This window comes from Podarcis filfolensis, assembly GCF_964270895.1.
Source record: "Podarcis filfolensis genome assembly, chromosome: 4".
Lineage (NCBI taxonomy): Eukaryota > Metazoa > Chordata > Lepidosauria > Squamata > Lacertidae > Podarcis > Podarcis filfolensis.
This window is the reverse complement of record NC_139607.1, coordinates 82,774,181-82,792,903: the sequence shown is the minus strand read 5'-3', so window position 1 is coordinate 82,792,903 and position 18,723 is coordinate 82,774,181. Positions and strand designations below refer to the sequence as shown.

At 43.9% G+C, this 18,723-nt stretch overlaps 2 protein-coding genes across 2 annotated transcripts in view; both read right to left on the bottom strand.

Annotated features, from left to right (window-relative positions):
• The window catches only part of ALKBH8 (alkB homolog 8, tRNA methyltransferase), a gene marked incomplete at its 5' end in the record, with an annotated part of 247,603 nt that overhangs the window by 129,882 nt on the left and 98,998 nt on the right, over positions 1-18,723 (bottom strand). The gene's annotated exons all lie outside the window — the stretch shown is intronic.
• On the bottom strand, positions 395-3,230 carry SLN (sarcolipin). The gene is made up of 2 exons (XM_083609354.1): positions 3,048-3,230; positions 395-1,003 (listed from the first exon to the last, which is right to left on the bottom strand). The coding sequence occupies exon 2, from the start codon at positions 904-906 to the stop codon at positions 811-813; it is 96 nt and encodes a 31-aa protein (XP_083465480.1). The 5' UTR covers positions 907-1,003; positions 3,048-3,230; the 3' UTR covers positions 395-810.

Genomic DNA, 18,723 nt, shown 5'->3' with positions numbered 1-18,723 from the left:
TATCACTAAGCTACAGTTTCCCCCCATAATTATATACCCACTCATCTGCCATTGAACTTAATGGGGCCGACAGCTATAGAATTGCGCTGTTATTGTTTAATTAAATATATATATTTAGACTGACTTGACCTGGGACTGGTGTATCTCAAGAAAAGTTCTCTCTCCTAGTGTACTTCTGGTGTCTTCAAGAAGGGCCCTTCTCTAGCTTCCATTTCCCAAATTCCACAGAGCGTAGGAGCAGGGTCTTCTTAGGAGTGGCACCTTGCATGCTATTTTGTGGCAATTTGGTGGACCTAATAAAGGTATTGCACTAATGTGGCTTTGAATCCACCCCACCTGCCCTTATGAGCCAACATATTTATCTTTTGAAGAAAATTAATGAGAAGGAAAAAAATGCATCCTACTTAGTTCTTTATTCAAATGACAGCAACAGAGGATGAATGAAGCTACGTGGTCACATTTCAGGTATGTAAATCTGACCACACAAACAAGAGGGAGTCAGGAAACAGACAGACACAGACTTGAAAGGTGCTGGGAGTCACCATAATGGCTCCATGTGTTGATTGTGAAGGACAAGGGTACGTCAATGCTTTCATTGCTTTGTAGCGAGCTTACATATTTGCATCATCCTAGGTCAATTTGAATTTTTGGGCAGATATAGGCAAGAGGTATTTTAGAGTATTGTTTTCTTTAAAAAAAATTGACACACAGACAAAGAGCAAGCATAGGACTGCTCCTGTATAGTAGAATTTGCATTCTTTTTCCGAACGTAGATCCCTCACTCACTCCCAAGGGGTAGGAGGGAGTCTTTCAGTCTTGGTATGACTTCACCAGCAGCCACATGAGGAGAACCGTGATCAGTACAATCATGAAGTTGAGGAAGAGCTCTTGTGTGGACCGTTCCATGGCTACGAAGAGATGAGGGGAGATCTGAGGCCGTGGGGGGGGACGCCAAGGGCCACCTTTCGTTTCGCGTTGTCCTTGAGATCAACCTTGTCCTCCCCTAAAGAACAAGGAGAAAAGCCCAACAAAACAAGACATGTGGAAATCGGAAAGCTGCTCCAACACTATTTATACTGCTGTAAGTAAATGTTATTTCAACTGCTAACCTTTAGAGCGAGTAAGAGATTAAAAAAAATAAAAAATAGCAGGAGGTATCTCTAACAGCTTAGCGCCTTCTTCAATTTCTGCTGTGAAACAGGCTCTATTCTCCATGTCACCAAATATATATATACACAAGCGCACGCACACACACACACTGGAATCCTGAGGATCTCATTTGGATTTGCGATCATTTTTCTTAATAATGATAAATAACAATACCTTTATTTATGGTTTTGTAAAGGGGAAAGACATTGGCAACCACACTTGAAGGGGAATGTAATGATTAAAATCTTAATATGTGTTATTTTAAAAAGAAAAACCATGATTTCATTCCCTTGAGGGAATGGGATAGCTGGGGACGGTCAGATTTTACTAGGCTCCAGTTCTCATCCTCTCCAGCTAGCATGGCCAATGGTCAGGGTGATGGGAACATCTGGTTGCCCATTGTTTTTCATCTCTCTGTCATTTTTCTTAGCAAAGCGACTAACGCGCATGGAGGTTAGTTGTCTTCTAAGACCATAAGTCTTCACAATGATTGGTACAAACCACAGTTCCCATTAGCTTTTCTACATCTTTGCCAATGCTTTGGTCCATACATCTTTGAAAAGTGCTATTCTTCTTCTGTACGTAGTTACAAAATGCTGAATTTTGCTTAAGAGGCTGCACTACCAGTTTCAAAAAAAAAAATTATAAGCAGAAAAGATTTCCATATAGTTAACTGCAGCCAGTCTGGGTCTTCATGTCTTTTATTTAATGTTTCAAGTTCTCTAGGTAAGTCATGGATAAAGAAATTTACCATCAATCCTGTGCTTTTTTTAGTGAAAGTAATGGTGCAAACCTATGCTTTTTTTATTCAAAAGTAAGTCCCACTGATCACATCCTTAATTCCACTGAGTAAAAGCGGACTTAATACCAACCGTGTGTGTATAGAATTGAAAACTGAAAGCAATAATACCATCAAACATTACTTTGGTAGTGTTGGCATTATAAACTCATAATAATAATTTATACCCTGCCCATCTGGCTGAGTTTCATAAAAACTCATAGTATTATTTTTAAAATACATTAACAATAATAAACATTTAAATAGTGCATTTTTAAGAGTGCTTCATGTAGATTTTCTCAGTAATTCTTACAAACACCCCTGTAAGGTATGTCACCATGCTGTTTCTTCTGTTTTGCAGATGAAAAGCTCAGGCTGAGAAATAGTGGCTTAAAGCTGTGGTTCACCGCTGAGCTGAGATTTGGTTCAAACTTGCAGTCCACAGCTTATTTCTCAGCCATTATGTTAAAACAGCCTTCTGCAATGTCAGATCAGCATAGAATCATCAAATCAAAGAATCGTAGAATTGTAGAGTTGGAAGGAACCTGAGGAATGCAAGAATCTCAGCATGTGCCACCCTGTCCAATTTGAAACCATAATTGACCTTGCCTATCTTCGTAAATGATATTGCAAATGCTACATTGCCTTCAGTTCTATCAGCCCTTAGGTCAAATCTGCCATGGCTATTGGGTTCAGTCCTAATAAGCGGCTCTGATCAATTCATTTCTCATTGGTCTCAGTTCCTGGGGATAATAGCAATTTGTCTCACAAATGTAGAAAGAGAATAAATGAGACAAATAATATAAAGCTGTTGGTGCCGTAAAATTGTAGTCCCGCCCATAGAAAAGGAACAGGTGTACCCTGATAAAATAAACGCTAATAATTGCAGCCAGCAAGCATTATATAATATCATTTTTTTATATATAAATAAATAAAAACTAGGGAAACTTCAATGTTACACACTGTTAGAACCAGGAAGGACTAATGAGACATTTTCAGCATAAACACAAGATGCTTTAAATGTCAGACTGTTCTCAAACTTTGGGTGTTTAAGTTTTCTATCATCTTTGAAGATAGAAGGAAGATCTATGCATATAAAGCAGAACATTTCTTGGTCTACCTGAAGGGGATTGATGGAGCACAGAGCTTCAGCCTGTGGTACCCAGGGCTTCCTCAGCTTCTCTTCATCTCCCAGTGCAGTCTGGATTCCCAGTTCCTCAGCTGGGACTAAAGTAGCCAGAGGAAGGAGACCAGCAAGGGAATTGGCAACAAAAACAATGACGTCGCCAGCTGCATATTTAAGAGAGGTTGGGCTGATGAGCGGAATTTTGCTCAGGCTATTTATGCATGGAGCGAGAGAGGAGGGGTATGTATTGATTTACATATTACCTTTGGATTCTTTCCTGCGGTTGATTGTAAGAATGCCCAGGAATACTTAACAGAGGAGGGAACTTCTAGATTTTTTTTTAAGGCACTTCTGCTTCAAAGCCAAAGGATCATCCACAAAGAGAGAGGGGACCACAATTGCCAGGAATGTTCTGTGTTCTTCTTGATCAAGGCAAGACTTTACTCAGCCTTTTGAGTGGATTCCAGATTCTCCTTAGTTTACTCGATAAGCGCAGCCACCTGTCGCTGTTTTAAATCCTGATTATAGCAGCCTCTTTTGACTTATCGTGTTCCTATATGTTTAACCAAAGATAGAACAGTGGGAGCAAAATAGCTCTTGTGTGCCAAGTCTTAAGTAACAAAGTACTGATGTCAAATGCAGAGAAAGGAGTTCAGATTTAAAGTATTCCAAACATGTGTGCCTTGATTGCTATGTGTATTATTTAGTGTATTAGTTAATAGTGTTTTGATGCTCTCCCCCTGACCGCATGCTTGCTTGCTAGCTAGCTACTTTATTTCTTTATATGTTTTTATAGTGCTGTTGGTGCCTAATGTTTTGAAGAGACCAAGAGGACTGGTCTCTAATGCCTGGAGCTTTTTTAAAAAAATGTATTTTTATTAAAGATTTTCTTGATTTACAAAAGTATGTGCAATGTCTCTCTCTTGTATTTTTTCCATGTAACATTTTTACAAATCAGTTTCATTTGTTGAGACATTAGGAAGAAAAGGGGGAAAGGGGTGGGGGTCGGGTTGCGATGTTTCTATTTTACTTAATATATGTTGGGTTTGGTGTCAGCGTTGCTTGTGCAGGTTTTCTGCTGTTCACTTGTGTTCCTTTGGTGGTGAGAGAGGTTGGGGTTGGCCTAGGGTGTGGTTGTTCCTTTGTGGATGGCTATGGTGGTCTTTGTTTTCATGTGTGAGTGGGGTGGGTGGGTGTTTTGGTTCAGGTTAGCCATACTGATTTGTATGCTGTTGGTGGATTTTTGTCATTGTCTTGTTGGACTGTGTATGTGAGAAAGGTGAGCCATACTGGGGTGAAATGCCTGGAGCTTATGTTAGCCCATTTTATTTTGTTTCAGTGAGAAAACCCGGTTTGCATTAAATGTGGGAAATGTTTTTTTACTTTTTAAAACGGAAGGTGCTTCCATACTTAACTTCACCTTGAAGCATAGAGAAGAGCACCTAGCACAGAACCAGTTAGGACACCAACATGCACATAAATGCCGGGTCATAGAATCATAGAATTTTATAATTGGAAGGGACTCAGACGATCATTTCGTCCAACCCCCGGCAATGCAGGACTATGCAGCTGTCTCATACAGGGATGGAACCTGCAACCTTGGCGTTACCAGCACCACACTCAAACCATCTGAGCTATCCATAAAGCATGTCATGTATTGGTTAAATGGGCCAAAGTGTGACCGAGATAGGGCAATTGAAAAATCCTTAGACAGTATGACCTGTCCTATGGATGGTCTCCTAGCATGTCAGCCTGATGTAGCTGAGGAGTTGTCATGTGACAAAAAAGCAGCAATGAGATCCTAAAAAGCAGCAATGAGATCCTAAAAAGCAGCACATTCAGATTTCTAAGCCCCACATTGTGTCAAGGGAAAATTCACTCTTCCTCCCTTTGCCTCCATCTGTCAGAGGGCGGGGGGGGGGACGACCCAAGGCTATGCACATACACACACATCATCAGCTTGAAACACTGTGTGGTTGTTTGCCACCTCTCCCCTGTGCAGTGTTTCGAGTCACACTGCTGTACAGACCGGAGAGAGGGCAACGGTTGTCTGAAATGAGCGCACCGCAGCTTAAGCGCAGCTTTTTGTTTTCAAATCAGATGGAAGCTGGTTCGAGAGTAAGTGCATCATCAGGTGTATTTCTCAAGCAGCTGCAGGATACTGATGGATTGTGGGTGGCGTCTTGTGTACTCAGCTTCAAACACCAGTGGTGGGAGTGCACTAGAGCTGTACACACAGCTCGAGAGGCTTTCTCAGCCTGGGAGAGGAAGAGCCATGTTCAGGGAAGGAGTTGGGGGTCATGGGAGGGAGCTGAGGGGAGTTGAAATAGCAGGGGGGGCCGGCATGCTATGGAGAGAGGAGACAAGTCGATTAAACAAGAAGGTGATTGAGGAAGTCAACAAAGTAGGCTTTGATCTCAGTCCATTTGAAATGCAACGACCACGTTCAGATTCCTCCAACGTAACCCCATGGATGTCTGCATAGAAATGAGTTTTGCCGAGTCTCCAGCATAAAATGGCAGCCTTCATGTTGGGGAGGTGCAACAGCCCATCACTGATGCCTGCATCTGCTTTCTTTGATTCCACCTTACATACTTCTCTCAGATAAGGCTATCAGTGGCTCCTAGCCATGATGGCTAGATACTACTACCCCCAGTGTCAGAGGCGGTACATCTCTGAATATTAGGTGTTGGGAAGCACGAACAGGAGAAGGCTGTTGTGCTCATGTCCTGCCGGTAGATTTGCCCCGGGCATCTGATTGGCCACTCTGAGAACTAGATACTGGATTAGAGGGGCCTTTGGTCTGATCCTACATTATTCTACCCTTTGTGGATCTTTGCTTCCCATTTCTAAACAAATCCATATCCTTTAACCTTTCAAAAAAAATGCCCGTCCCAAGTTCCTTCTTCATCCCTTACATATTCAGACCTGAGGTCCTGGTCTATATTTAACGTCCCCGTGTTTGTGACAAATTCCTCTTCAGTAATGCACCAAGCAGCATGTAGTCCTCCCGTATAACTTTACATAACGGGACTGCAATTTCTCATAATGCTGTTCCACAGAGGAGACTCAATCCAAGATGGCTGGTTTCAAAAAGCGTAAGGAACTGCTGGGTCAGAAATACTCCCATGGTCAGAAATGCTCCAAGAGAAGGGAGTAAATCCTTCTCAAAGTTGGGAAAGCACCAACTAGGATTTGGAAAGGAGGCGTGAGGACTTTAGGACCCTGTCAGAGACCTGCACCTCCTTCAGCAAACCCCACCTTGGGTTGGACGTTGGACCACCCCAGATGTTCCTCAGAATCCCTTCCAATTCTACAATTCTATGATTCTATTGTTCCTCTTTTGTTATCTTCTTTGGTGATACATAGTTGGACGAACTTTCGGATAAGAGCAAAGATGACTCCAGCAGTTAAATTTCTTGAGGCAAAAGTGAACACATGCATATTCCAGGTAGCAACGAAGGACAAACAAATCTGTCTGTTCTGGTTTCTCACAGTAGTTCAACTTTTGGGTCTTTATTTCAGTTCTCTACATTTCTGTATCAGTTTACTTTTTACAGAGAAAGAGAACAAGAAAGCCATCACAAAAATTCATTGGCCTTTTTATGTGCACTTCTGATATCGATGATGAAAAATTACATCCTGTCCTTTCTCCCAAAGGAGCAGAAGGTGGCAATTTTGCCTAATATATCATCATCATCATCATCATCACCACCACCATCATCATCATCATCACCACCATCATCACCATCATTATTAAATTTATTATCCGCCATTCACCAACAAGTCCCATGGCAGGTCACAGCCATTCAGCATTTAAAAAAACAGTTACAACAGATTGCAATCACAGGAATAGGGTGTGCCCTGAAAACACACATCTCAGATGTCAAAGGTCAGGGGAAAGAAGTGTCTTCAGCATTCATCAAAAGCTGCATAATAGCGAAGAATTCAGAAGCACCTCTGTTGGGGAGGAAATTCCACAACTTGGCAGCATATACACATCTTTCCCAATATGCATTTTTGTATGTTCTTTTCACTTGCACATGAACTTCTATGCACACTTTCCCCTAATGCATGCATTTTGTGTACACATTTTTCCTTTGGGGAGGTACACTGCAAAATTTGGAGAAGTGCAAATTTCAAAGAGCTGTGTTTCAGTTTGAATATTGTTTCAGGGACCGTGACTTAGGCAGGTCTGCGTTTTAAGCTGGATTTCTCCCCAGGCCTAGTAGCAACATCAGTGAAGTGATTCGCCTGTGAGGTGCAACCTCTGTGGTATTTTCTGGCACACTTCAGCAGACCGCTTCTTATTTAACAGGAATGGGAAAGGCATGCACACTGCTTGGTCCTCAGAGAGAAGGAGCTGACTCAGCTGCCTTGAGGGAAATCAAGCTCATGGGTAGCATTTACAAGGTTAAACACTGGAGGAAGCAAAGGCCTAATATTAACAGACATCTTAGTCAACAGAAGCGTCAGCTGGTTTTAGGAGTAGCAATGAACTTTTCTCCCATTGGGTGAGTCAGCACCCTCCCTCCTTCATAATTTATTAAGATATTTGCAGTGTAATTGACAGGGACATATGCCAGTAATTCAAATTGTGACTCAGTTCTCAGTCTTACACCACTCCCACCCCTCTTGTGCTAAGTGGCCTGTTTATATATTTTTTTAAAATTATAAGGCACCCAGTGTACATATATTGAATTAAACATTCACATGTTGTTGCATATATATTTTAAGGCATGAATTTTCAAACGTTGCAGGGGGTGATGAGGGACTAGAAGTCGACTTGTGATTACACAAGTGCTAGCCAATCACCCCTCTGCACAACTAGCTTCTGGTGCTGACATTCCTGTTTACCCAGCCATTCGATGACTGAAATAAACTGACCATGGCAACTGTAAAATTAAGAACTGTGAGGGTATGTGATTGTTTTTTTAAAAAATGTTTTTAGATGTTCTATGTGCATTTGGGAGGCATTTTATTGCTTTTGCTTTTTAAAAAAATATATTTTTATTTGGTTCAATTGAACTCTTTTAACATTCTGGTTCCTTTGAACCAGCTCCTTTGAGAGGTAGGATTCCATGGTGGAAGTGAGAGTTTGGCAACCCTTCCTTCCAAAGTGAGGAAAGCCTGGCAGGACAGCTTACTCTATGGTCTTAACTATAGAATTCTCAATTTGGAATATAAAGGGGTGAGACAATCTATTCTGGGATAAATCAGCATGTAGGTTATATGGAGCTGATTTATCCCAGAATAGATTGCCTCACCCCTTTATATTCCAGACCGAGAACTGCAAGAGAGGGTCTTCAAGAGAGGGTCTTCTACAGATACCATCTTATCAGGAGGTCTGTTCCATATGAAATAGGATTCAGGCCTTTAGTATGGGGACATCTTCACTTTGAAACTCCCGCCCATTACACATCAGACAGGCACCATCTCTCCTGATGTTCTGGCACCTGTTGAAGACCTTCCATTTTCTACAAACTTTTTAAGTGCCACAAGACATTTTGGCACCTGAGGTGAATCTCAAAATGTTATGCCCCCCCCCCACACCAGCAAAGAAGGAGTGAGTAAAAATCTACCGGTACATCAGGAACAATGAGGGACTAAAGATCTACAAGGGTGGGAGAAGACCACCAGAACCTCCTATTCACCAAGAGGCCACTGTAGAGGTGGCATTGGGGGGCTGCCAACGAGGTAGCAGATTTGGACCATGTAGACCTACCTGAAGCATCTAGTCCTGCCTGGTGTAAGGTATCTGCCGCCAGAGTATTCCCAAAGGTGGCTGTGCAACTCTTGTCTGAAGGCCTCTAGTGTAGAAGAGCCTTCCCTCCTTATAGGTCATTGGCCCCACCGTGTAAATACTCTTACTGTCATTCATTTGATAAAAAATAGAGTCCATCTATAAGTACTTGTTCCTGGTAAGCCCCACAGGAAGATTCCCCAAACCTGCTTATATTTTGCCCGTTTCCCTGAATGTGTTGATTGTTCCTAAGGCTGCAACATTTAGTCAATACAGTGGTACCTCGGGTTAAGTACTTAATTCGTTCTGGAGGTCCAATGTTAACCTGAAACTGTTCTTAACCTGAGGTACCACTTTAGCTAATGGGGCCTCCCATTGCTGCTGCTGCGCCGCTGGAGCACGATTTCTGTTCTCATCCTGAAGCAAAGTTCTTAACCCAAGGTAATATTTCTGGGTTAGTGGAGTCTGTAACCTGAAGCGTCTGTAACCTGAAGCATCTGTAACCCAAGGTACCACTGTATATTGGTTGGATCAATTAATTGCAAACAATGTGGTTGACTAAGAGGTGCCCCTGATTCATTGGGTATCTGGTTTTTAATTTTTGAAAAACTTATTTTTATTATGAGCACTTATTACAAGCAAATACCATCTTAAAAAGAAGTATTGCTTCCTGTATGGGGGAGAAAGGGGTTGGGGAAACCTGCAGGCAAGACCCTAATTATTACAGAGGCAGTGCAGCACAGATGCAATTTCTAGAAGCTTATCTTCACAAATTATTGTGCAAGCCACTTCATGAGCCTGTGCCAGAAGTGAAATGTGAGAATTAAGTGAAATCCAGAGCAGATGAGAAGATGAGCTATGAGCCTGGAAATCCTTAGCTGCAAACTCATTAGGGCTTTACATGCAGCCTCCCTTCATATGTTACTTAACAAGTAAGAAGAGGAACTAAGCCAATACCGCTCACAATCTGTAACCAATAAAGTTGTGGCCTTTTTTAGCCCATTAACCTAAAATACCGTTGTCAAGTATCTTTATTCAACCTCGGGGGGGGGGGGGGGGACTTTGCTACGCAATGCATACTTCACATATAACAAGCTTTCACCTGAGAAGAGGAGCAGGTTTGCACCCCTAGCCTCACCCTAACATCCACCCCCTCTGGCAAGCCTGCACACAGTGTTAATTAAACAGAGCTGTTCAGGATATTGGCCTGTTTATTTTCCAGAGCATTTTAATTTGTAATAGCGTTCAGCTTTCTTCTTTCTTTCTTTTTTTGCCTCCTTGACTGCTGTTATGCTGTCTGGGCCCCACATCCCCCCCCCCCCCTCACAGAATTGTTAATAATGTTTCGGGCGTTTGGGATAGACACATGAAGCTGCCATCTTTGTCCTCCGAGACAAGGGAGCTTGCAGTTTCAGACCAGCATCTTGACGATGCTAACGGGACAGTGATCTTGCATTACACAGTGTATACATATCTTTAATCTACAGTGGACATTTTCCTGATCTGATTCACTGTTGGGCACAGGACAGGGAGATGCCAAGAGCATCTCTGCCAAATGTCGCAGCTGTGTTTCTCACTTCTCCACTACTGCGCGTCGATCGCCGGATCGTGTTGCCACAATCGAAACGAGAGGCCTGTGAGCAGATGGCATATTTTCTTGTGTACATGAGCCATATAGTCAAGCATACCCCGGTTGCTAGGCAACTGCAGGCCACACTGGAAATAGTGACAGCAGCAAAGTCAGAGGGTAAGAGGAGGCAAACTGAACCTCCTTATTGCAGAGAAGGAACTAAGATTCAGAGCACAGCTCTGCGTGACAGTTCCCCAGCCATTTCTTCTCTGCATTATTGTATTGAGTCACTTGGTTGAATGGCTTCCACTCATTCACCCATGCCACGAGAGCCTGTGGGGTGTAATGGTTAGAGTGTTGGGCTACGACCTGGGAGACCAGGGTTCGAATCCTCACTGAGCCATGAAGTTCACTGGGTGACCTTGGGCCAGTCACCATCTCGCAGCCTAACCTACCTCACAGGGTTGTTGTGAGGATGAGATGAGGAGGAAGAGAATCATTCACAACAGCTTGAGCTCTTTGGAAGATAAAAGGGGGTGGGGTATAAATTAAGGTTACCAGATTTTTTTTCAATGAATCCAGGGACACTTTTCAACTTCAATGGATTTTTTATGGGGACTGATTTGTAAATCCAGGGACTGTCCCTGGGAAATGGGAACGTCTGGTAACCTTAGTATAAATGTAATAGATGCTGCTGCTGATGATGATGATGTCTGCCACATAGGGTATCTAAAAGCCAAACGATACATTTATCAGGAGACCCCAGCACATTTCGATTAAAAGTAGAGAACAGGTAAAATGCCCCTCACTTCACTAGAGCGTGCTACAGTGACCTTCCTCTTCGCAGCAACTTGTGTTTCTTGCTATTATGGATGCTCTCCTCGGTTTTGCACCCAAAAAACTAGGGGCAGAATGCAAGCAGCTGCTACATACATCCACTGGATTCATGCATGATCTGTGGTTTCTGAGGGTTTTAAAAATGCTCTTGTCCCCCTTTTGAACAGCAGGCCCCTGTGCCATATCACAAATTGCAACTGAAAGCCCTTTCATTTTCGAAAAGTTGTTTCCATGTGGCATGGACAGCTGCTATTTTCAGAACTCAAGTCCCAGTAATGCAGAATTTGGCTTTGCTTGCTGTTGCTTTTGGAAATTTGCCTAGATTAATTTTGGGGAAACCTAGCCAGGTGGGCGGGGTAGAAATAAATTATTATTATTATTATTATTATTATTATTATTAGGCATAAATTAGTAGGTGCTGCCCTTGGTGCTGAAAATAAACTGTTATTCAGAAGTTGAGTATTTCTGGAGTGGAACTTAACTCTCTCTGGCTGTTTTAGTGGCAAACCTGTCAATGCAACTAAACTGTGCAGAACCAAAGCAGACTCCCCCCCCCCCCAATGCAAGGATACTGAACTTGACAATGGGACAGCAGAGCTATTTAATCCATATGTAAGTGCTAGAGAGTCGATTCCAGATGTCTGGTTCAAAAATATAATTGCATCACAGCATGAAAGGCTTTGCTGGGCTTGCCTCTTTCCATACAGCAGGAACTCAGTTACACTGAAATCCACAGGGCTCCTCTGATGGTGAGTAATTACTGCTTTTTCATGCTCCTTTCTATGTGCAAAAGTGATGTGGTCTTGTATTCATCTGAACGTGCTTTGAACCCTCCTTCAGATCTTCCCACCCAGTGCAGGAAGGCTGGGGAGTCAAGCAGTTTGGGATGGGAATGTTTGATAGCCAATGTTATGTTCGCACGTGTTCAGAGAATGCATGAATAGGACTTTATTTTGAGTTCTATGGAACGCTACCTAATGAAATCCAGCTAGCACCAGCTGTAATGAGTTTTAGGCACCCACTTAAGACTTGGCTATTTCCAAAAGGCTTCCTATGACAACTATTCCCTGTTTTAACAATCTTTTTGTCAGGTGACTCATTCTGCACTTCTGGTCCTTTAATCTAGTTTGCTCTGATTTTCATTCATGTGGTGGTGATTTTAACTGGGATCTTGTACACCACAAATATATGTTTTTAAGGAGTTTGTGGTATAGAAATGAATAAAAAATAATAACAGTAGGCTTGTAGCAAGCGGACAAATACCCCCATTTCCCGTTAAAGTGTATACATAGCAAACCCCAGCCACCCACGCCGTTGTGTAATCAACAGTTCATATGATCAATCTCGTATCTCAGCTCCCATCAGAGTGACTAGGTACAATGCAAGTGAATACTCTCACAAATTGTTCAGAACTCTTCCTCAGGCTTTATGTTAAGTACATAAAATTTAACAAAACCATAGATGCCTTGCCCTTGTCCAGACCAAGCTTGAGTGCCCCTTGTTCAGCATCAAAATAACACAAGAATAGCCTTGTTGCATCAAAACCAAAGTCCCTGTCTAGGCCAGAATTAGTGTTTCCAGCTGTTCTAATATGACATCAATGCTGTAAGAAGCAGGCCCCAAATGGTGACACAATTAATTTCCCTCATATCAGCATTCATGCAGCTTCTACCTGAGGGATGTTCACCCTCAAGCAGCATCAAGCAGATGAAAGTCCACCTTCCCAAAGCAGCTGTCGCCACCATGGTGGAAAATAAACGTCATGGAGCGAGTTGGGTTGTGTATGCAGCAGACATTCAAAGCATGCTTTGCCCCCAAAGGATCCTGGGAAATGTAGTTTAGTCCTCACGGAGTTACATCTCCCAGAACCCTTAACAAACTGCAGTTTCCAGGATGGTCTGAGGTGGGAAATGTGCTTAAATGTCCAGTGTATACAGAGGGGGGAGGGGAAAAGAGGCGATACCCTGAAGATAAGGCTGCAGAATCTCTAGGAAAGCTGACAAGACTGGCGTCAGGAGTTGGCACTGCCAGGCCTCTGCCAAGCCTCGCACTCCTGCAGGTGTCTCACCGTTGACGTGCAGAGCTTCCTGGCCCAGCTGCTTTTGCTGTTCACTTGCCCTCTCCAACCACGCAGTTATTTAATGACAGGCTTGAGCAGATGGAGCGCCATTTGTGACTGCACAGTAACTGGGGGCGCTTGTGTGGACTGGGACCAGAAGAAGAGAGCAAACAAATCAGCTGAGGTGATGGCTGTGAGGAGGCAGGGGCGTAGGAAGGGGGGGGCGGTCTGCCCCAGTTGCCATCATGGAGGGGGGTGACAAATTATCAAGGAACAATTACTGCCCTACTAGGGCGGTTGATAAAAAACTTTTTTTAAAAAAAATGCCTGCTCCAAAGGTCTTATCTTACTACACTAGGGATTATATAGTTATATAGTGGTACCTCGGTTTAAGTACTTAATTCATTCCAGAGGTCTGTACTTAACCTGAAACTGTTCTTAACCTGAAGCACCACTTTAGCTAATGGGGCCTCCTGCTGCTGCCGCACCGCCGAAGCACGATTTCTGTTCTCATCCTGAAGCAAAGTTCTTAACCTGAAGCACTATTTCTGGGTTAGTGGAGTCTGTAACCTGAAGCGTATGTAACCCGAGGTACCATTGTATATGGAATTTCAGACCCCAACATCTTGCCCCCGGTCCCGACGTCTTCCACCAGGACTTCGACCGCCCGTAAACCAGACCGTGACAATAAGTCCCACTCATCATGGTGAGATTAGATTGCTGCTGCGCAGTCCTGTTTTTTAAATAAATGTTTTCCTTTTCAGATAGTACAGAGCATGGTGAAATCACAATCAATAAAACCTCCCCTTTAGTAGTTTCAAGCACTACTACAGGTTCCACATAATATCCATACTGCATTTACTGTGACAGCACCTACACTTTGCTAGACTCTTTTCAGGCACCTGCTAAAGGCATTCTTCTTTAGGCAAGCATACCTAGATGCTTAGGAAGTTGAAGTAATTTTTATCTTAATATTTTAGCTTTTGTGTGTTTTAAAGTAGGATTGTTAATTTTTCTTGATTTTACTGCTGTGGTGTTTTGTTTTGTTTGGTAAACCACTTTTCAGGTTTTTTTAAAATAAATTTTATTAAATAAATAAACAATAAATATGCATAAAAGGACACAAGTCAAAACACAATCCATCCTGTAGATTAATGAATCTGTCCACAGTCGCCTACTTGTTATCAGAGGCCCAGAATCCACATACCTTTATAAGAAAATATGAAATAACGTAAAACCGTTTTTGCAGGCAAAAAAAAATAAATCAATGTGTGTAGGAGGGTGGCAATAAATTTTCCTCACTGGGTACCACCTGACCTTCCTATGCCTCTGTGAGGAGGTGCACTCAAGCCCAAGTGCCTACCCCCCTCCGGCAAAACTGGAGCTGACACCATATAGGCGCCAAGGCACTTTGGGGTCCCCCCCCCAATGTTCAGAGGGTGGAGGAGGCTGCACGCAGACCGGGCGCAGCTTCGGTAGCCGGCAGCTCCTCTTTCTTCTGCCACATGGAGGAGGGACAGGGGAAGCAGCCCTCAGTCGGTGGCGCAGGGCAAGGATGAGGACAATACTGGAGTCAAGCGTGGCATGGCTCTGTGGTTGGTGGCTCCTCCTCTTCCTCCTCCTGCTGCTGCTGCCACTGGCCAAGGGTGGCTTTCCCTGCCTTCCCAGGGGGAGGGGGAAGAGGAAGATGGGGGCCACCAACTGCTAAGCCTGTGCTGCCACTGCATTTGGCTCTGCCCCTGGCACCTCGCAACGTCACGCATGTGACATCAAAACAACGTGCCACATTGTGCTTGTGGTGTCAGAATGTTGCGTCGGGCCTCCACTATCTTTCCCGGAAGCTGGTGCCTCTGGCTGACACTCTGAGCTGCGATAGTAACAGAAGAACTGAGCAACAGCATAAATCTTCTTTATTTGCAGTGCTGGAATTGTTTGCGTTGCTTGCAGAGACATAATGTTTGTGCTGCGTTGATTGCAGACCCATAATGATCTACTACTCTTCCAGTAGTGACATAGGGAGAAATTAATCCTGAGCCAATGTCAGTATAGCTGGGCATAGTGTAAGAAAGGACAACCAACATGATGAAGGGATCCAAGTAACTTTTCACTGGAACAAAGGCTAAAGTGTTTGGGGCTTTCTAATTTAGGAATAGAAGGCAAATAAGGGCCAAGCCATATGTTAAGTGGCAGAGCTGTGGTTGTATCTCCTGATATATTTATTATCACTTAAAAGCAGCCCTAGGGATGTGAGAGCTAATTGGGTCAGAGCAGTAGCGCTGGGGGCTGTCATTGTGCTTCTCTCCAAACCCGCTTTCTGATCTAAATGCCCTCACCACCAGAGTTTCTGTTAGTCCTGCTGGAGAAATCAGCTTGCTGGCAATTGTTTCCCCAGCAAGGTCAGCAGCACCATCCTAGCCATGTCTACTCAGAAACACTGTAAGTACTGTTGAAATCCAGGAGAGCCTGGGTGATTTCGAACGTCTCCTCTCCACAGACGCTGAAGAATATCGCCCTCTTCTTGGCATCGTTGGTGACCCCTTTGGCTTCTAGGAGGAAGGTGAAATGGGAGGCATATGCTTTCCAGTCTCCTGATGCTGGTTTGAACGGCGAGAAGCTGCTGTCGGTTGCCATCCTGAGTTCCTTGGGTCCCGGAGCTGAAACCTGGATACACAAGGCGAGGCAGCGGTGGGGCAGGTGGCGGTGCTGCAGTGCTGTGTGTGGCAGTCAGCTCAGCAGGATCCCATCCTCGTCACCAGTGAAATATACTCGTAGTCGAGAATGGATTTCATGCTCTTTATTCAGCTCATAGTGGTGAGGAGGAATGGAAGTTCCCCCACAATAGCTGCTTTATATACATTATTTACACAATGGGCTGCATGTGATTGGCTAATTCCAGGATTCTCCTGTAGGCCAATCAGGTTGTGGATTCACTTCTACCTGGAGCTGGATTGGGTGGCTCCTGTGGACCAATCATACTGCTGCATTTTGGATCCTATTGTTCTAGGACCAATCAGACGGCTGCATTTTGGATCCTATTCAACTCAGTACATAACACCTGTTAAATTCAATGGGGTGAGTGGGATTAGGACTGCAACCTAAATTAGTTTGACTTGGTATGCTTTAAAATCAATAGGACTTAAGCAATGACTGACTTATCCTGTTGATTTACTTGGGACCCAACTTCAGCTAACATAGTCTGGATCCAGCCTCTTGGCTCGTTGATGCTACATTCACAAACATTTTCTGCTCTTTTCTATGAGCATATATGGTCATCCTCAAACCAGTTATTGGTTCAGATAACTGAGATGGTGGTATCTTGCTGAGGTTTTCATAAGTTTGAGAAATCTGCAACTCTCCAGAAAAGAACTGGGAAGTTAAAGAAATAGCCAACTGTTTGTTCCCATTTCATCACATATCCCCTCCTGAAGACACTGAGCAGTGGCCATTGCGGTTTCCTTGTATGGATCTGCAGTGTTACTTGTACTTTGCATCATCAGCACAAATCCGACAGGAGTTTAGAAAGTGACAACAAACCAAATCTGGGAAGGAAAGAATGATAAGAGGCACTTTGGTCTTAAGACAGAACAGAGACGATTCCGAACAGAGAGGCAATGTTTACAGGAACTATTTTAACTTGACCTACTTATATTTTCTCGCTCTAAGAATAGAGCATTCCAGGCTTCTTGCCATGTTCCAGGATTTCCAACAGTTTAAGAGAGCAAAATCCCATGCACTTTCCAAGGTGGAGGGGAACAGTGGTGCTATTTACAGGGATCTGCGAGTAAATCTCCCTTTCTCCTGTTTTGGGTTTCAGATCTTGGCACGGAAAAATAATTAATTAAAAGTGGTATCTGCTGTCTAGAAACAGACTGACAAAAGCCCCAGTGTGGGAGCCGCTTCCACACCCGGTGCAATTCCCATGCAGCTGCATGCCGCATGGGAACTGCGCCACTGCGTAGGCAAGGCTAATCGTGCTGCTGTTTTCCATCTGCCATTAGACCAGGTGCCGATCCAATGGTAAAGAACCGCACAGGTTGACTCCAGCCATTCAAATGCATCATTCACGCAAGAAGCATCATAGGATCGCAACTATTAGGTGTCAAGTACCATCTATACATCATTTTCATATAATTTTCCCTCAGGTTATAACAGGATGTAAACTTTATATCATTATTCCACAATCGTTCCCACACCTCTGTCTCAATATTATGACCAATATCCATTGCCAGTACAATTGTGTCTGCCACAATAATGCATTTAAGCATTCCCAGTTTCAGTAAATTAAATCACTATGCTTAACAGTTCTCGCAGGTGGAATGGCTATATCGCAATACCCCTTTGCATGTTTGTGCATGAAAGCTGCTGCAACCCTTCTCCCTGCACTAAAGGTAAAGGGACCCCTGACCATTAGGTCCAGTCGTGACCGACTCTGGGGTTGCGGCGCTCATCTCGCTTTATTGGCCGAGGGAGCCGGCGTACTGCTTCCGGGTCATGTGGCCAGCATGACTAAGCCACTTCTGGCGAACCAGAACAGCACATGGAAATGCCGTTTACCTTCCCTCCAGAGTGGTACCTATTTATCTACTTGCACTTTGATGTGCTTTCGAACTGCTAGGTTGGCAGGAGCTGGGACCGAGCAACGGGAGCTCACCGCATCGCAGGGATTCGGACCGCTGACCTTCTGATCAGCAAGTCCTAGGCTCTGTGGTTTAACCCACAGCGCCACCTGCGTCCCCCCTCTCCCTGCACTACTTTGGATCATATCAGAAGACTCAGCCAAAGGAGAAAGTCCTGCGCTATGGCATTTCCCCCACACCAATGCCAGTCCTTCTGGTATGGGGAGGATCTTCTGGGTGGGCTTCTCCCACAAGGCCTGGGACTTCTTGTCAGTAATTCATTTTCTCATTGCTGGATCATGTGATCCTTATTTACATTCCATACTGCTGGAGTTGGGGAACAGAAACTCAGACAAGAGAACTTCCGTTCTTTGTGCTTTTGTTTTCCTGCTCTTTGTTCTGTGCTCTCGGCCAGAGAAGACGTGTGTGAGACACTGCTCACACCAGCCATGTTTTGTTGTTTTGATTTGCTGCAGCTTAATAAATTTCGTGATGCCACATGCCTACACAGCCTCGCTTCCTGCATATCTCTGCTAAGCGTGCACACAGCTCCACTGGATGTATGTCACAGCTCTCCTGCATACAAGGCATTGTACGCACACTTCTGGCAGTGCACAGGCAAGTGCAGCCACCTGGCAGATGCTCCCAACTTGAAATGGTAACATGAGAAGGAGTCCGTGTTTTCCATGGCTGCTTCCCCTGACATACATATCACCTTTAGGATTATTTTGGTTCTTTGGCTTCAAATGATCAAGTGTTGTCTTGTGACACTCAGCAGCCTTGTTCTGCCTTTCAGCAAGGAGTAAAAAGCAGACTCTGACTCTGCTAAGCATTGCTACATTCAT

Bases quoted from the DNA above. Each gene is read 5' to 3' on its own strand.
- SLN (XM_083609354.1), bottom strand. From the start codon at position 906: ATGGAACGGTCCACACAAGAGCTCTTCCTCAACTTCATGATTGTACTG.